Consider the following 20,343-nt stretch of genomic DNA (forward strand, 5'->3'; position numbering starts at 1 on the left):
GGTACAGTGGCTAACACACTGGACTCTCATTCGGAAGGGCGGTGGTTCAAACCCGCGTCCGGCCATCGTGATTTCGGTTTTCCGTGATTTCCCTAAATCACTTCAGGCAAATGCCGGGATGATTCCTTTGAAAGGGCACTGCCGATTTCCTTCCCCATCCTTCGCTAATCCGGTGGGACCGCTGACCTCACTGTTTGGTTCCCTTCCAAACCAACAAACCGCGCATGAACTATGAAAGTAGTTTAACGTAACAGCGGACAGTATACGTTACTAAATCTGCGTTACAGGTATGCTTAACAGCTTAACTGCTTTTCCATTGTATGTGATTGATGGTTGTGTTACTTTTTTCTGTATTCATTCATTCATTTCATTGTTGCCCTTATGGACAGTGTTTGAACTCGAAAATCACATGATGACACAATTTTCACTTCTTTCCTTTCTTCCTCTTCTCTTCCCAAAATCTCTTCATCCTTTGGCTGTGCTCCTGTTTCCTTTGCTCTGTCCATAATGTTCCTTTCTTCTTTCTCTCCTTTACAATAAATTTTGCACTCCTAACTTTGTTTCTGAAGTATTTCCTGTCTCCTATCATTTGCCTGTTGATCCCTATCTGCCTTAAGTCTTCGTCTATTTCATGATACCAATTTGTTTTCTTGCTTGAGCTGTTTACTACATCAAAAATTTTCTTTGTAAGTCGGTTGTTGTCCATTCACTGTATGTGCCCATAGAAAGTTAATCTGCGTTTTCTGATCGCGTCTGTTAGTCTGTCAGTGTGCTGGTACAGCTCTTTGGTAGGTCGCTTCATCCATATGCCATCGCTGTGAATTGGTCCAAATATTTTTCTGAGAATTTTGCGTTCTATTTTTTCTGTGTCTATGATGCCTGATGCTCCAATTGTGGTTGTTTCTGACGCGTACAATGCTTCTGGTAATACAACTGTTTTGTAGTGCCTAAGTTTGGCCTGCCTCGATATGCTTTTCTTATTATAATGTGACCATGTGAGTTTGTATGCCTTCTGGAGTTTCTTCGTTCGTTCCATGTTAGCCGCCTTGTTTGATCCTCCCATTTGTATGTACTCCCCTAAATACTTAAATTTTTCGACTCTTTCTACGGATCCATATACCGTATGCATGGTGTGTACATTGTTGGTCTGTCGTTCCATATATTGTGTCTTCTCGTAAGATACCTGCAGACCTGTTTTGGCAGCTATTTCATGCAAGCATTCCAGTGCTTCCTTTGCCTCCTGTGTATTATTGCTGAGTATGGCTATATCATCTGCAAATGCCAGACATTTTATGATTGTTTTGGTTTCACGTGTTCTTCCCAGCTGTATTCCTTTAACTTGTTCCTCCCACTGCTTGATAATTTTGTCTAACACCATGTTGAACAGGATTGGTGAGAGCCCGTCTCCTTGTCGGACACCTGTGTGTATGTGGAAGGGTTCCGAAATTTCTCCCATGAACTTAATCTTGGAGGTAGTGTCTGTAAGCGTCTGTTGTATAAGTGCCCTGGTTTTTCTGTCGATATCATATTCTTCCAGTACGTCAAAGAGTGTCTGTCTGTCTATGGAATCATATGCTTTTTTAAAGTCCACAAAGGTAACTACAGTGTTTCTTGCCTGTCTGACTTTCAAAAGTGTTCTCAAGTTCCAGATCTGTTCGATGCATGATCTTCCTTTTCTGAAGCCTGCCTGGTATTCCCCAATTTGCAGATCTGCTTGTGGTTCTAGTCTGTTTAATAGCACCTTAGAGAAAATTTTGTATGTAACTGGTACTAGCGAAATGCCTCTGTAATTGTTTGGATCTGACTTATCACCCTTTTTATGTAAAGGATGGATCAATGCACATTTCCATTCCTCTGGCACTTTCTCTGTGATCCAAATTTCGGAGATAATCTTATGGATTTTTTTGGTGATGTTTTCATCTTGGAGTTTCCAGATCTCGGCGATAATACCATCTTCTCCGGCAGCTCTGTTATTTTTCATTTGTTTTATGATTTCCTCTATCTCTTCTATTGTGGGTGGATCAGAATCGGCATTAGATGTGGTCTTTTGGAATGTTAATTTTCCTGTAGGTTTTTTGCAATTAAGAAGTTTATCAAAGTAATGTTTGAGAATTTTACAGTTTTCTTTTGTGTTTGTTTCCAGGGATCCATCTGTTCTGTATTATTATTGACAATCAGTTTTATTTTGTTTCTATGTCATTGCGATATCCACGAGCTATTGTAGCAATCAGAAATATGACTGTGACTGACCATTTCCATAAAAGTGTGCCGGCCGGGGTGGCCGAGCGGCTCTAAGCGCTACAGTCTGGAACCGCGCGACTGCTACGGTCGCAGGTACGAATCCTGCCTCGGGCATGGGTGTGTGTGATGTCCTTAGGTTAGTTAGGTTTAAGTAGTTCTAAGTTCTAGGGGACTGATGACCTCAGAAGGTAAGTCCCTTAGTGCTCAGAGCCATTTGAACCATTTTGAACCGTAAAAGTGTGTTTGTGAATCATGATTTTACTTAATGGAGACAAAAATGCAGAAAAAGATCGCCGAGAGGATAAGAAGAAAAAACGGTCGTATGGACGGTTGGCCGGAAATCCATGGTATCTATGCTGCATGGTATTTATTAGCTCACCATGCCAGTACAGTACAATGCAGCGCACGACATGCTATGATAAGAACATCGTTAGACAAGATGTTCGAAGACGACCTCTCTAATAGGCTATTTCATAAGATCCATGTGTTGCCATCTGTATAAAAGTGATTAATTTATCGTGTTTTTCAACGATGGAAATGGAAAAGTTTATTACAAGCAAAGGAATTCTTCATTAGGATACAGTGAGAAAAAAAATTGGTGAAGAAGGTTTGACACAGATGATCCCCCACACTTGCTGGACGATGTCGACCGCCAGATGTCATTATCCGATCAGCTTTCCGGCTGGGGGCTAACACATGACGACTCGCTTTTCCCTCGTCTGTCTGTCGTTCCTGCTCCGTCTTGTTACTACAGACCATGGCGTCATTTGGTGGCTCGTAACTCTGGCATCCAGAACAACAAAGAAGGGTTCAAGTTAATCCAGACGTCCAGCAGTTCAAACCGGAGGAATTGATGGTAAAAGTGGTGGGCGACAGTGTGGTGATAGAGGCAAAACGTGAAGAGCGTCAAGATGAGCACGGTTACATATCGCGCCACATGCAGTATCGCTAACTGCTGCCGAAGGACGTAGTGACTGAACAGGTGCAGACGCAACTGTCATTGGACGGTGTCCTCACAATCAAGTCACCAAAGAAGGCTCTCCCTCCAGTGGAGAAAGTATACTAGCTGTGCAGCAGTTACCACCCAGCAACAGCAGGGAGGAGAGAAGATGGAACAGTGAATAATCCATTGCTGGTGTACGAACTAAGTTTTGTTTTGATTGATTAATTATTTTTTGTATTGTCATTGTTCTCCCGTCCAAGAACTTTAACACTTCTCTTTTCAACTTCCCATCAAGGAGGCGTTACGTATGTGAAAGACTGCGTTTAATGATTTTTTCATCATTTTCGTTTTCTGTAAGTGTAAAACAATGTTTCACAGACATCTTTTCCAATATGTATTTTGTGTGCTGTTTGTACTGATGCAAAATTCTCACATTGTAAGACTGATAGTTTTTTGTATTGATGTTCAATAAACCCTTTCTGTGGAAAAAAAGTAGGCACGAACAAGACTCAGCAGCGATTGGCACACATGTTCAGAAGTGCTGTCTGTTACCCAGAGTCGTTACAGGCAGTGTGAATGCGTTGTTGTTCCAGTGTATGCACGTTTGGGGTGGGCTTAGCACCCACATGTTCTTTCTGGTGCCCCACAGGTAGAAATATACTGTAGAAGGTTGAGATCCGACAGCTGGGCCATGCGGCTAAACCACCTCGTCCGATCCATCAGCAGGGATAGATGTTGTTCAAATGGTTCAAATGGCTCTGAGCACTATGGGAATTAACTTCTAAGGTCATCAGTCCCCTAGAATTTAGAAATACTTAAACCTAACTAACCTAAAGACATCACACACATCCATGCCCGAGGCAGGATTCGAACCTGCGACCTTAGCGGTCGCATCGTTCCAGACTGTAGCGCCTAGAACCGCTCGGCCACTCCGGCCGGCTAGATGTCGAGAAGCCTGCAGAAGTCGGCTGTAGTGGGGTACTATCACGTAATAGCCACGTTACTCACACCATCAAAGCAGGGGAGGCAGGATCACTCACAGGAAGTGCAGATGTTCTTCGCCTGTGCGGCGTTGTGAAAGGATGACTGATCCTACAAGGCAGCCACCAGTAATCCCCGAGGATACATCCCCGTCCTAATAGTCAAGCCGAAGCGGTACTGATGATTATCTACCATCTATAACGCAGATTATCCGTAGCCCACAGTTGGCTGTTGTGATGGCTGACGACTCCGCCCTTACTAAAGGCAACTTCATCTATGAACAGGATGCATGACAGAAATTGCAGCACCGTGGTGGCCTGAACGACGAAATAAAAACAGTCGCTGTGGAGGCAATAAGATCCTCACGCGCTGTAAGCAATACGAATAGCGGGAATTGGGGAGAATGTTCCACACAGTCCACTGGCTGACCCCATGCTGGTGTGCCATCTGCCTAGCTCTGATACAGTGGACATATTCCACAGTGCTCAATACTTGTTCCTCCAAGGACTGTGTAAGCATCTGGCGCACCTGCATATCTTTGTTATTAGTCGACCACAGTATTGTTGGGCCTGGGAGTGACGGTGCTTCTGTCGGTTTATCGCTAGCTTTTATCGTGATATTTCACCATGATACTTTGAACCATTTGATAGCACATGCACCATTTTCCTGAAAACATTCACAGTGCGGTGTGTTTTCCTTAGTCACCATTGTACTTGTTTTTTACAACATCACTGCATGTTACCAATAACTGCCACAAGAACCCAAGTGCAATAATATCGTGGTCGAGTTGCAACCAATCCCATAAACGAGCCTGTCTCAAGCAAACGGCAAAACACTGTTACAAACAATTTGTGGTGCGGATGCTGCCTGCAGGGATACTTCTCCCCGTACAAGCGTGCTGCTGCCTGCATATTTCCATCTGGCTGTCCACATGTAAGGACCATGTCAGCCAATTCCGTGTTGGTACACCGGGCTATCGCCTCTCAGCGATGCACTACACGATACACGTCCACACCAGTCAGCAACAACAGTGAAGTCGATCCCCCTTGTACGCATCTGTGAGCGCGCTGCTATCATGGGTAACAATACTGCCCTTTGAGTTCAGAGCTAAAACACTAGTACAGACAGCATATTCTTACTTTCCTGGTTTCTTCTCGTGTGTGTCTCCGCCAGATGCGCTACACAACGTTATATTCAGAGGAAGCCACATACCAGGCAGCACAAGCGTAGCGCCTCACACAAAGATGGTGCTCACACATAGATGGTGCTCATAGTAAGCACTATTTTGTGATTCCGCTCCAAGACTTTCGAATAGGCGATGCATCCGCCAATAGTTGCGTCAGCCACCACAGAGAGCGCTAAAATCTGGAACTACATTGCAAAAAGAAAAAAAAGAAAAAAATTCAGCACCTTCAAGGACTGTGGTCAGTGGCACCAGGGTGCAACATAAGCATACTAAATGGTTGCAGTGTTAGTGAATCATTTGGCTCGGAAATCGGCGATGAGATGGCGGCTGTCAGTGCACTACTTGTTTTGACCCAGCATGCAGCAAACGTACTGAGTTTTGAGAGGTGAACAGTGTTAGCCCCACCAACGAAATACCTACTCCTGTTGAACAGCTTCAGCCATTTGAACGGGATCGTATTGTGGGCCTGCCGGAAGTTGGATGCAGGTCCCGACCGATAGCTGGACATGCTGGGTACAGTGTTTCGGTTCTGTGTAGCAGTTTTCAACAGCGGTCTGTGGAACATTCACACATCCACAGATGCACTTCCACATCGATACGTTGTGCAAACAGCAGTTCCCGACCGAACATCATGCATGGACGAAATCCGTGCACATGTTGCACTTGCTGTGCTGTCAACGACTGTTCGGAACCGCCTGCTTGCAGAATGATTCAGATCACGTGAGCCTCTGGCGAGGCTACCACTGACACCCTGACGCTGCCAGGCATGGCTACTCTAGGCTCGTGGAAGAATTGACTGGAGACTGGAATGTTGTTCTGTTGTCTTCAGTGACAAGAGTGGGTTCTGTCTGTATGTGAGTTGTGGAGATACACGTGTATGGCGTAGAGCTGGTGAGCTGCCTCTTCCAGAGTGCATTCGGCCACGCCAAACAAGTTCTATTCCAGGCGTCTTGGTGTGGGGGTCATCAATTACAACTCACGGTCACATTTGGTGTTTCTGCAACGTAAAATAAGCCGTGCTTGCTACACTTCGCAGGCAGTTATCTCCGTCCTACTGCCATTTCTTCGATAGGAAGATGCTGTACTTTTTCAGCAGAGCAGTGCAAGGCCACATACGGTTTCTGCGAGTCAACGTTATGTTTGTGCACCGCTTACTGTGACGTGTGTGTCATTTGGTCTGAATTTGTCACCGTATGATCCTACAATGATGAACTACTTGTCATCTCACTTGTTAATAAAATGACATTGTCCCTAAGGTGTTGCAACTTTTTTCAGCTGTGTATTCGATGCATCCACTAAATAGTTCACAGGATGACATTCATACGCCGAGCACACGATTCAAGCAACCGCACGCCGACCCTGCGCCATTTCCAGCAGTTCCCGAACAGTCGTCATTCATTTACCGTCCAGCAGTCGCCAGCAGTCAGCGTCATAGTTCCCTTCAGTTGTCTGCAAGTTACCTGCACTGCTGACAGTTTAGTCGGAGGGCGATTTACGTTTAGTGTCAGACCCTTACTTCAGTGGTGGATCAAGTGCTTACCTATTGAGAGACATAACTCTCACTCTCTTAATTTTAACTGCAAACAGACAAACACCGTCCGAAAACTCCTTGAACGCCCAACAATACCGACCGGGCGCCGTGTCATCCTAAGCCCCTAGGCATCACCGGATGCGGATACGGAGGGGTAGATGGGCAGCATACCGCTCTCCCGACCGTTGTCAGTTTTCGTGATCGGTGCCGCTACTTGTCAATAAAGTAGCTTCTCATCTGGTCTCACAAGGGCTGAGTGCACCCCGCTTGCCAACAGCACTCGGCAGATCTGGACGGTGATGATGTTTGGCTTGTTTGGCGCTCAACTGCGCGGTCATCAGCACCCTTACGAAGTCCCAATTTCTACGCAGTGCAATTTTTTCACAATTCAGTGTAGCCACTGTCACGAATGATGATGACGTTGGGACGGTGAAATGATGCAGACAACACAAAACACCCAGTCCCCGGGCAGAGAAAATCTCCAACCCAGCCGGGAATCGAATCCGGGACCTCGTGAGCCAGAGGCAGCAACGCCAGGCACTAGACTACGAGCTGCTGACCACCTGGACAGTGACCCGTCGAAGTTCTAGCCAAGCCCGACAGCGCTTAACTTCGGTGATCTGACGGGAACAGGTGTTACCACTGGGGTCTGGCTTTTCGCCAATTTCAGCTACAGTAGTTCGAAATCATACACTGTGCTATGTTAGATTAAGTTCATCAGTGCCACGTCTTCCCACAAAGCAAAGTTGAATATACGAGGGCAGTTCAATAAGTAATGCAACACATTTTTTTTCTCGGCCAATTTTGGTTGAAAAAACCGGAAATTTCTTGTGGGATATTTCCAAACATTCCCGCTTCGTCTCGTATAGTTTCATTGACTTCCGACAGGTGGCAGCGCTGTACGGAGCTGTTAAAATGGCGTCTGTAACGGATGTGCGTTGCAAACAACGGGCAGTGATCGAGTTTCTTTTGGCGGAAAACCAGGGCATCTCAGATATTCATAGGCGCTTGCAGAATGTCTACGGTGATCTGGCAGTGGACAAAAGCACGGTGAGTCGTTGGGCAAAGCGTGTGTCATCATCGCCGCAAGTTCAAGCAAGACTGTCTGATCTCCCGCGTGCGGGCCGGCCCTGCACAGCTGTGACTCCTGCAATGGCGGAGCGTGCGAACACACTCGTTCGAGATGATCGACGGATCACCATCAAACAACTCAGTGCTCAACTTGACATCTCTGTTGGTAGTTCTGTCACAATTGTTCACCAGTTGGGATATTCAAAGGTTTGTTCCCGCTGGGTCCCTCGTTGTCTAACCGAACACCATAAAGAGCAAAGGAGAACCATCTGTGCGGAATTGCTTGCTCGTCATGTGGCTGAGGGTGACAATTTCTTGTCAAAGATTGTTACAGGCGATGAAATATGGGTTCATCACTTCGAACCTGAAACAAAACGGCAATCAATGGAGTGGCGCCACACCCACTCCCCTACCAAGAAAAAGTTTAAAGCCATACCCTCAGCCGGTAAAGTCATGGTTACAGTCTTCTGGGACGCTGAAGGGGTTATTCTGTTCGATGTCCTTCCCCATGGTCAAACGATCAACTCTGAAGTGTATTGTGCTACTCTTCAGAAATTGAAGAAACGACTTCAGCGTGTTCGTAGGCACAAAAATCTGAACGAACTTCTCCTTCTTCATGACAATGCAAGACCTCACACAAGTCTTCGCACCCGAGAGGAGCTCACAAAACTTCAGTGGACTGTTCTTCCTCATGCACCCTACAGCCCCGATCTCGCACCGTCGGATTTCCGTATGTTTGGCCCAATGAAGGACGCAATCCGTGGGAGGCACTACGCGGATGATGAAGAAGTTATTGATTCAGTACGACGTTGGCTCCGACATCGACCAGTGGAATGGTACCGTGTAGGCATACAGGCCCTCATTTCAAGGTGGCGTAAGGCCGTAGCATTGAATGGAGATTACGTTGAAAAATAGTGTTGTGTAGCTAAAAGATTGGGGAATAACCTGGTGTATTTCAATGCTGAATAAAACAACCCCTGTTTCAGAAAAAAAATGTGTTGCATTACTTATTGAACTGCCCTCGTATTATGATACTGATGTACATTCCTTTTAATAAACGATTATTATTGTACGCATGAGTTGCCGTTAGTGCTTCTGTTTTATGGATATTGCTCTGTGAAATGCGTGCAGCTAGCGTGACAGCAGGCCCCTTCCATTTAGCTGTCTGTACCTGCGCGGGGGTATTCACTGTCAAAGGTGTTTTATCTCCAACTTCGATGGATGTACGGCCCGTGGGACGCATTTACGGCCGTATGTCCATCTGACCTACTCTGCTCCTTCTCTTGTCACGGATCGTTTCCTGTAGTTTGTCCCCATCTCGTGAAATTACCCTATATATTCACTCAAAACACATAGCACGAAATGATAAGATAGAAGCGGAAGGAATTGAAACTTATCTGGTTGTATTACATTTTATAATTCTATGTTGAAAATAGTGAAGCTCTTTAAAAAATTGTTTCGTTCCCTGTGAGGACATGCTTTCATCGGTTCGTCATATGACGAGTCCCGTAGCGAACGAATGCTCTTGTTCGTCAGTCGTACGACTGGTTTCGCCGATAAAAGATGAACTCCCCACCGTACCATTCGACGAAATCCCAGCCTAACCGATTAGAGACGACGCTTCCGAAACAAATCATAGAGATGCCCGAGACAATCGAAATACAAGCCGACATGCGGATCTCTTATGTATATACTAGTTTATACGTGGACCCGTTATGTAGATACTCGTATATTTGTTTCACGTGATACTGTTTGAGCTGTGTCGCGAATCAACCTACCGCGCCAGCTTTCGTGTGCGCTTATCTTTGCTTAGAGGGCGTCTACGGGCGACTTCTAAGAGGTCTCTGGCGACCTGGCTCTCTCTCTTACATAGTCCGCTGAGGAGACAGTTGGTTCTTAGCTAGAAGGCTCGAGAGGCGTGCGGAGCACCTGGATGTCAGATTTTGGCGGCTGTGCTTACGACGACGGGCGTGTCGGCCACGTACCGCCGTAGTTCGTGGTATAGCGGGAAGAGGGGCTTTCTCCACCGCGGCCTAAGAACTGAAGATGCAAACAGCCGTCTGTGCCAGAGTGCTACTCTATGTGCCGCCACGGGACCGCCAGCTGCGTGTTTACGTCTCTCCTTTAATATCCGGTGACGAGCTTGAAGTTCTTGTTTACATTTAGCAGTGCAGCAGCGCTGTTGTAACTGCAATTACGACACGTTATACTACCCAGTGTCTTGCAAGGTGCACCAACTTGGTGAATGCTCGTTAACTGGACGGGCCTCTGAGAGAAGCCGAACCCGTAAATTATCAGCTTGCTATTTAAACTATTTGATTTGTTTGACAAGGTCCAGCCTCCCATGGTGAAACTTCCTTCTAATTAGATGTTTCCTGTTTGTTGCGTTGGTCCTTGGTGAGACAAGTGGATAAGGAAATACAATATTACATTCGGTAAATTTTGCCGTTGTGAACAGTGTAAAGCTTGGATTGATTTTTAACGCTCCATCGTTGTTCTTGCGGCCAGCCTTATGGAGTTGTCCCAGCCTGGGCTCTTTTAGTGTTAATGGAACTGTCTATTTAAGACCGGTGGTGCGGGTCTTGCAACAAAAAAAATTCTGCTTCTTGCAAATCAAGAAAAATTATATTAACTTAGTGTATCTCTCTGTTATATCACCTGATACCAGGATTTTTTTTTACTTGTCCTTTTTTATATCCTAAAACAGAGTGGCGTTGAAGAAAGGGGTGCAGCTAATCCCTACATCTAATCCCACAGTGTGAGATTCAGCTATCTGTTGGAACACCATATTGTGGGGGTTAATTTTATTTTCTTTGTAATAAGAGTCTTGTGCATGTTTTGGAACTAGTTAATTTGGACTGCTTTCTTGTGGAGTGTCACGGGTTCTACCGCCTGTTGCGAATCATTTGCAATGCTAAAACGTGGCTCGGAACATTTTGTAAAAATTTCACCTTCAAATTTCTTATTACAGTTGTTGTACGCGCTAAAGCTTCGCCCTCAGATTTCTTATTACAGTTGTTGTGGATCTCTTTTCTTGAAAAATCTCAAAAATTATTTTAAATGTCACTGGATGTGCCCTGTTAAGGTTCAGCTGGGTGTTACAGTGAATTTGCGTGCATTATTTTACGCGCTACTAAAAACTTTTAAGAGTGGTCTGATTTTATTTAAAACTTGTACCCTTAAGGTTATGTAATTTTGCTGTCAAGTGCTCACTGATGTAAAGAAAATTTTTGCAAAATTAATAAACAATAATTTAAAAGTGCATTAATGTACAAGGTTCAATCCCCATTTGCGCAGGCCTTCCCTGTCCTTCCTTCCAGAGGCATGTTGAGGCGTCTTTCTACTCTTGTAGACATTAACACTAATTTAATTCATGTTCCTATATATATATATATATATATATATATATATATATATATATATCAAATGATATTTCAAGATATAAATATAATTTTTTACGCAACAGTAGTACTTAAATAGAAATTATAATCTTCGTGGATGTTCAAGCCTGACTTCCTCAAAAGGAATGTAATAACACGATGCCTAGACGTAGACATCGTCAACAAGAAATATAATTAAAAGAAGAAATACTCGGCCTGAACGAATTTCTAATAGGAAAACACCTACAGCTCTAAAAAGTAATCGTCCTGCAGGCCATGGAAGTTTCGAAGGCATTGTGGTAGATGTAACGCTACTATACACTGCATGTATTCCCACGTCATCGTTTCGCTTCGTACTTCGTGTTCTACGTAAACTTAGAACATTCTTGTTCTTTTTTTTCCCTTACTAGTCGGATCAATACGTTTTGGAAAATGGGCCCAATATTGCGCTTGCAGTCGTAGAGGTGTTTCACGTAGTGGTTTTCCACACTTTTCGTAGCCATCAGTTGGACATTTTTTAACATTACCTCCGCTACATTTATTCAGTAATAAGCATATGTTTCCTTTCTATGACCTGCTATTGTTTTTTGGATAATGTACGTACTAAATACAGCCGTACCGGACACATAAAAAAGTATGGCTTGACTTTCACTCCCCCGAGTGTGACTCATGATGTTTACATTTGGTGCGTATTTGTCTCCACTAGCGGACTCACTGAAGTATGACATGGGGGTTAATAGCGAACAATGCTGTAGTGCCCAACGCCTTTCGGAAACGTTGTTGTTGTTGTTGTTGTTGTTGTGGTCTTCAGTCCTGAAACTGGTTTGATGCAGCTCTCCATGCTGCTCTATCCTGTGCAAGCTTCTTCATCTCCCAGTACGTACTGCAGCCTACATCCTTCTGAATCTGTTTAGTGTATTCATCTCTTGGTCTCCCTCTACGATTTTTACCCTCCACGCTGCCATCCAATACTAAATTGGTGATCCCTTGATGCCTCAGAACATGTCCTACGAACCGATCCCTTCTTCTAGTCAAGTTGTGCCACAAGCTCCTCTTCTCCCCAATCCTATTCAGTACCTCCTCATTAGTTATGTGATCTACACATCTAATCTTCAGCATCCTTCTGTAGCGCCACGTTTCGAAAGTTTCTATTCTCTTTTTGTCCAAACTATTTATCGTCCAAGTTTCACTTCCATACATGGCTAGACTCCATACAAATACTTTCAGAAACGACTTCCTGACACTTAAATCTATACTCGATGTTAACAAATTTCTCTTCTTCAGAAACGCTTTCCTTGCCATTGGCCGTCTACATTTATATCCTCTCTACTCCGACCATCATCAGTTATTTTGCTCCCCAAATAGCAAAACTCCTTTACTACTTTAAGTGTCTCATTTCCCAATCTAATTCCCTCAGCATCACCCGACTTAATTCGACTACATTCCATTATCCTCGTTTTGCTTTTGTTGATGTTCATCTTATATCCTCCTTTCAAGACACTGTCCATTCCGTTCAACTGCTCTTCAAAGTCCTTTGCTGTCTCTGACAGAATTACAATGTCATCGGCGAACCTCAAAGTTTTTTATTTCTTCTCCGTGGATTTTAATTCTTACTCCGATTGTTTCTTCTGTTTCCTTTACTGCTTGCTCAATATACAGATTGAATAGTATCGGGGACAGGCTACAACCCTGTCTCACTCCCTTGCCAAACACTGCTTCCCTTTCATGTCCCTCGACTCTTATAACTGCCATCTGGTTTCTGTACAAATTGTAAATAGCCTTTCTCTGCCTGTATTTTACCCCTGCCACCTTCAGAATTTGAAAGAGGGTATTCCAGTCAACATTGTCAAAAGCTTTCTCTCTAAGTCTACAAATGCTAGAAACGTAGGTTTGCCTTTTCTTAATCTAGCTTCTAAAATAAGCCGTAGGCTCAGTATTGAGTCACGTGTTCCCATATTTCTACGGAATCCAAACTGATCTTTCCCGAGGTCGGCTTCTACCAGTTTTTCCATTCATCTGTAAAGAATTCGTGTTAGTGTTTTGCAGCCGTGACTTATTAATCTGAGACTAAATATACCTGTTTTCTAGCATTGTAATTGCAATATTAAAACACATATAAATAAAGGAAGCAGTGTTTCTAGCGACGATGCAGGGAGGACCTGTGTGTGTGTGTGTGTGTGTGTGTGTGTGTGTGAGAGAGAGAGAGAGAGAGAGAGAGAGAGAGAGAGAGAGAGACAGAGAGAGAGATCTTTCGTAATTGCAGAATCGTTTATCCGTATGACATCGCTCCCTTTAACATTTAGATTTTCTAAATGCGGCATCCCATAAAATAGCGGTGAGTGCAACCGCAGAGAGATCCCTCCAACTTCTCGTGCAAGTGTTCGGCGCATAGCTGTCTCGACGTGTGGAGACACGACACAGTGAAGCTGAGCTGGCGACTCACGTCTTCGACGTCGACGCCCTGGCTGGTCCACGAGACGCAGGACACGAAGGCGGCGGCGACGCAGCCCAGAGGCCCGGCGCCGTCGAAGCCGATGGCCTCGCTGCCGAACACGGCCAGCAAACCGCCCCCCAGCAGCATCAGCACGCGCAGCGGCACCACGAACGGCTGCATAGGGGACACACACAGTCAGCTGCGTCAAAGTGTGTAAGGGGTATCTTACACCGAGAGGCATGCAAAAAAAGAAGAAAAGAAAACATTAGAACTCTCCAGCTGGACATTTTTATTATTACTTCTCTGTGCTTCCACCTTTCTACTGTCGCAGCGACCCTAAAATGACAGATACATAAACAGTTTACTTATTTTCAACCTCTTATACTTCTGAATGACATAATGAGAGAGTGAGAGAGAGAGAGAGAGAGAGAGATCTTTCGTATATTGAGCAAGCAGTGAAGGAAACAAAAGAAAAATTCGGAGTAGGTATTAAAATCCATGGAGAAGAAATAAAAACTTTGAGGTTCGCCGATGACATTGTAATTCTTTCAGAGACAGCAAAGGACTTGGAAGAGCAGTTGAATGGAATGGACAGTGTCTTGAAAGGAGGATATAAGATGAACATCAACAAAAGCAAAACGAGGATAATGGAATGTAGTCGAATTAAGTCGGGTGATGCTGAGGGAATTAGATTAGGAAATGAGACACTTAAAGTAGTAAAGAAGTTTTGCTATTTGGTGAGCAAAATAACTGATGATGACCTAAGTAGAGTGGATATAAAATGTGGAGTTGTAATGGCAAGGAAAGCGTTTCTGAAGAAGAGAACTTTGTTAACATCGAGTATAGATTTAAGTGTTAGGAAGTCGTTTCTGAAAGTATTTCTATGGAGTGTATCCATGTATGGAAGTGAAACATGGACGATAAATAGTTTAGACAAGTAGAGAATAGAAGCTTTCGAAATGTGGTGCTACAGAAGAATGCTGAAAATTAGATGGGTAGATTACATAACTAATGGGGAGCTATTGAATAGAATTGGGGAGAAGAGGAGTTTGTGGCACAACTTGACTAGAAGAAGGGATCGGTTGGTAGGACATTTTCTGAGGCATCAAGGGATCACCAATTTAGTATTGGAGGGCAGCGTGGAGGGTAAAAATCGTAGAGGGAGACCAAGTGATGAATACACTAAGCAGATTCAGAATGATGTAGGTTGTAATAGGTGCTGGGAGATGAAGAAGCTTGCACAGGGTAGGGTAGCATGGAGAGCTGCACCAAACCAGTCTCAGGACTGAAGACCACAACAACAACAACAACAACAACATACTTCTGAATCACCTTCAACAGACGGCACTTATAAGACTCGATGGGCACGAAAGGGAAGCACTGGTTCAGAGAGGAGTCGGATCGGGTTGTAGCCTGTACCTGATCTGTACATAGAGCAAGCGGTAAAGGAAAAAAAAATTGAAGAAGGAATTAAAGTTCAGGCAGAATGTAAACTGTTCCAGTTCCGCCGTGCTTAAAGTATACCGTGCACTGTAAAGTGACGCTTCCAAAACCCGCGCTTTAGATGACGGGGTGAACAATAGCTGTGCAGATGTGTATGGGTGAATATAGGAGCAACAGTTGAGCAACTGACCGCCTAGATGAACCAAACGGCTACCAACAGTGTCTCCTCAACGACCGTTCAGCGAAAGTAGCTGCGTAAGGACCTCTGGAGCACCTCTCATTGATACACCTACACTACTGGCCATTAAAATTGTTACACCAAGAAGAAATGCAGATGATAAACGGGTATTCATTGGACAAATATATTATACTAGAACTGACATGTGATTATATTTTCACGCAATTTTGGTGAATAGATCCTGAGAAATCAGTACCCAGAACAACGACCTCTGGCCGTAATAACGGCTTTAATACGCCTGGGCATTGTGTCAAACAGAGCTTGTATGGCGTGTACAGGTACAGCTGTCGATGAAGCTTCAACACGATACCACAGTTCATCAAGAATAGTGATTGGCGTATTGTGACGAGCCAGTTGCTCGGCCACCATTGGCCAGACGTTTTCAGTTGGTGAGAGATCTGGAGAATGTGCTGGCCAGGGCAGCAGTCGAACATTTTCTGTATCCAGAAAGGCCCGTACAGAACCTGCAACATGCGGTCGTGCATTATCCTGCTGAAATGTGGGGTTTCGCAGGGATCGAATGAAGGGTAGAGCCATGGGTCGTAACACATCTGAAATGTAACGCCCACTGTTCAAAGTGCCGTCAGAGCGAACAAGAGGTGACCGAGACGCGTAACCAGTGGCATCCCACACCATCACGCCGGGTGATACGCCAGTATGGCGATGACGAATACACGCTTCCAATGTGCGTTCACAGCGATGTCGCCAAACACGGATTCGACCATCATGATGCTGTAAACAGAACCTGGATTCATCCGAAAAAATGACATTTTGCCATTCGTGCGCACTGGTTTGTCGTTTTGTCGTTGAGTACACCATCGCAGGCGCTCCTGTCTGTGATGCAGCGTCAAGGGTAACCGCAGCCACGGTCTCCGAGCTGATACTCCATGCTGCTGCAAACGTCGTCGAACTGTTCACGCAGATGGTCGTTGTGTTGCAAACGTCCCTATCTGTTGACTCAGGGATCGAGACGTGGCTGCACGATCCGTTACAGCCATGCGGATAAGATGGCTGTCATCTCGACTGCTAGTGATACGAGGCCGTTGGGATCCAGCACGGCGTTCCGTATTACCCCCCTGAACCCACCGATTCCATATTCTTCCAACAGTCATTGGATCTCGACCAACGTGAGCAGCAATGTCGCGATACGATAAACCGCAATCGCGATAAGCTAGAATCCGTTTATCAAAGTAGGAAACGTGATAGTACGCATTTCTCCTCCTTACACGAGGCATCACAACAACGTTTCACTTGGCAACGCCAGTCAACTGCTGTTTGTGTATGAGAAATCGGTTGGAAATTTTCCTCATGTCAGCACGCTGTAGGTGTCGCCACTGGCACCAAACTTGGCGAATGCTCTGAAAAGCTAATCATTTGCATATCACAGCATCTTCTTCCTGTCGGTTAAATTTCGCGTCTGTAGCACGTCATCTTCGTGGTGTAGCAATTTTAATGGCCAGTAGTGTTAAAAATGTAATAAACTGATCTTTATGTACATATTCGCTAACATTGTAGGCTACGAGAAGCCGATCAACATGTTCGAGTGCAACGTAAGTCACAGTGGTGCACTGAAGATGACGTGATGGGTAGGATCACATAAATGAAAAGACTGTAAGGGTGCATATTGTGATTACCAGTTGAATTACACAGACGATCAGCCCTAGAAGAATGGCACTTCGTCCAGTTACAAAAGTATCAGTCACGGTTTTCTTGTAGGGATAGTCAAATGGAAATTGACCGGTTATATCGATCTGACATAAAATCCTGTTAAGTATTGGTCTTACTTAAATCATCAATCTGAACACACTATGACCATAATGGCATCCAAGCGGAGGATGACAAAGAGAAGGTCAAAATACTAAATTCGTTTTCCAGAATTGTTTTACCGAGGTCTGCGGTTTCTCCTTTCAGTCTTCAACGTTAAATAGACATAGAAAAGGCGACTGAACTGATGACATACGTATGGGAAGAACTTGCTCCTCTTTTAACTTCAGTCTGGAGTAAAGAAGCTTTCCAAGTGACTGGTACCTATTTTCAGGAAGGACGTCGAACAGACGCACACTAGGTATATAGCTATGACATAGGTCTATTGTAGAACTTTTTACTGGAGCTATAAACCGTTTAGAGAACATTTTTCAAAGAGAGTCCGTTAAGGAAATTTTGTTAGTATAGAGGAGAGATTACGAAATATGTCAGAGATTAGTTGTAACGTGGTATAACGTTCTAAATTAAAAAGAACCTCATGAACTCATGCTCGCATTATCGTTGGTATAGAAATCGTATTTATAACGAAAACCAAAGAGCGATAGTGTATATTTTTATAAAACTTTTCATTAATACTTCTCTTCCAACTGTCGCATTATACATGAAACATGAAACAGTATAAAGTTTTCGTCATTCACTATTTAACGTCGCCGTCTACAAAGAGTAAACGTTGTCAGAGACATCTCTTGGGCGACGGCGGAAGCGACCATTTATAAGCGCGCTGAAGTTAAAGCAAGCGCAGAGTCTCATGCAAAGAACCTTAATACAATTTTTTATGTCGAAAAATTGCTGGCAAGAGCTGGTAGCTATGATTCACGATAATTTAAAAAAGATTTATTTCTTCATACTCAGTTTCACATTTTTTCGGTGTGACAAATTTCGATCTCTCTGGATCATCGTCGGAGGTAAAAACAAAGCAAAATATTTATTTTCTACTATTTTCAAAGAGAAGAATAGTGTTGTACGTAACTCCTGAAGTTACTTACGTTGTTGCGTAAGCAGCCGGTCGTGTCTGTGTCAGAACTACATATCAGAACACTGTAGATTGCAGTTGTGGCCTGTTTTAAACAGGTAAATGGTGGAGGGAGGGGAGAGAGGGTGAAGGCTGGAAGTGTGTGTGGGAAGGGGGGGGGGGGGGGGGAGTGGAGCGCGTGCGATTGGGAAAGGGAAAAGATGGTAGAGGATGGTGATAATAATCTGCAAAGTAAAATTATGTAAAATATTGTGCAACTGAGACTGAAAAATATTTTTTTTAATTCAACAAAGTAGCTGAATTCTCTCTTGACCATCATGTCGGTTATAGTGTTAATAATGACTTCTAGTGCCAGGAAAGAAGATGATACTCTTTTTGACAATAGTTCAAAGTCGAGACTTGCGTTGAACAGACCTTTTTATTTGAAACAGTGACTGGAAGTAGTTTTGCGTATGCAAAAATGTGTGACATCTTGTAACTAAAGTGGCAAGAATATCATTTTCAATCGTAAATTTGATCTGTGTTCAGTAACTTTGACTTTAGAAGAAAAGGTAGTAACTTTGAGATTAAATCTCAAAAAGAGGCAATTGTGTCACATCACAAAGATGAACTCCAAACGTTTATCTCTATGCAGGAGAATGTGCAGGAATTGTGGCTCAAGATTAAAAGAACAGTTGACAATCATTAGATAATATGAACCTAATAGAACAATTCATGATGAGAACGTCTCTCTGTGGTACACAGTCACTGTATAGAAACTCTTAAAGAAATAGCGTCTCCTGGATAACAGTTGTAAACAGGGCTATAGATAGTGAGATGCTGATTGAAACCTGTTTAACTGTCAAGAGAATAACGTGTGATGCCCTCTTCAGAAGCATTCAATCATACATTAATAAGATTTTAAAGTTGTACTAAGACTGAGAAGTTGTTTTAAATGTACAGGAATGTAAAATGACGGGAAAAGTTTATTTAGTTTTCATTAGCAGGTGAGTGACAGAAGCGCTTAGCATTTATGTTTAATTTTTTAAAATATATTTAGTAATTTCTGCTGATAGGAGAACGGTATATTAGGTTGAAATTTCAATTTCACAGGTTGAAATAAATTTTCACTGTGTTATTAAAGTTAACTTGCCCTCTGCGTCTTATGATCTAAACATTGTCAAGAATCTTTGACTTCATATAAAAAGAAAGCAATCATGTTTTTGTAGGAGTAGTATGTCATTAAAAGAGAAGTCAATAAAATTACGTTTTCAATACGACACTTCTGAAGCCAACTGACAAAATAAAGAATCAGCTTCCCTACGGCAAATCTATTTAAGGGAATACGTTAAAGAAAACTCACGAAATATTCGAGTACTTAATACAGCCAAAAGAGTTCCTGCTTCTGCACATTACCTATCCCGGAGAATAATGTACGTTTCAAACCCGCGTCCGGCTATCCTGATTCAGTTTTTCCGTGATTTACCTAAATCGCTTCAGGCAAATGTTGGGATGGTTCCTTTGAAATGGCATGGTCGACTTCCTTCCCTATCCTTCGCTAACCCGATGGTACGGATGACCTCGCTCTTTGGTCCCCTCCCCCAAATCAACCAGCGAACCAACATCTTACGAGTTATTTGATTTTGGAATTAAATGCATGTCCGATGACGTACAAATCTTTTTAAGACCAAAGTATCGTAAGATATAAACTGTACTCGCTGGTTTCCGTTCAAAGTTGGTACGTGTAAGGACAATCTGTGATAAGTTCCTTCAATATATCACGTCGCTTGTTGACTTCTGAAATAGTTTCAGAGAATAAAGGGCAAAGGGAACTAGAGGGAAAATTGCAGTAGGCTTCTAAAGAATTTCTGCGTGTCGGGTTAAAGTTGTTCTCGATGCACTAAGATTGATAGGACTGAATGGTGGTAAAATGTGCATTTCGTTTGTACAAGAGATATGTTATAAACAGACGGGAAGTTATTTTAATTTTACACTGCGTTACCATCTCTCTAACAACTTTACACAAAGTGTTGGTCAAAATGTTATTTGAATACGGTATTAAACTTTGTACACTAGTAATTTAACGATTCTCAGTGCTAATAACTAAGTTAAAATTCCACAGCTCATTCTGAGCCCAATATTTCATTATTACATTTACAGTATATGCATTACACTCGTG

The 20,343-nt window shown here is 43.5% G+C and overlaps 1 protein-coding gene across 1 annotated transcript in view; it reads right to left on the bottom strand.

Annotated features, from left to right (window-relative positions):
• LOC124593804 (sodium/hydrogen exchanger 9B2-like) overlaps positions 1-20,343 on the bottom strand; it is a gene marked incomplete at its 5' end in the record, with an annotated part of 113,445 nt that overhangs the window by 22,597 nt on the left and 70,505 nt on the right. The window contains one exon of the mRNA XM_047132152.1: positions 13,777-13,941. Within this exon, the coding sequence (XP_046988108.1) occupies positions 13,777-13,941 (165 nt within the window). The remainder of the gene's footprint in view (positions 1-13,776; positions 13,942-20,343) is intronic.

This window comes from Schistocerca americana, chromosome 2 (genome assembly GCF_021461395.2).
Source record: "Schistocerca americana isolate TAMUIC-IGC-003095 chromosome 2, iqSchAmer2.1, whole genome shotgun sequence".
In the NCBI taxonomy this organism is placed as follows: domain Eukaryota; kingdom Metazoa; phylum Arthropoda; class Insecta; order Orthoptera; family Acrididae; genus Schistocerca; species Schistocerca americana.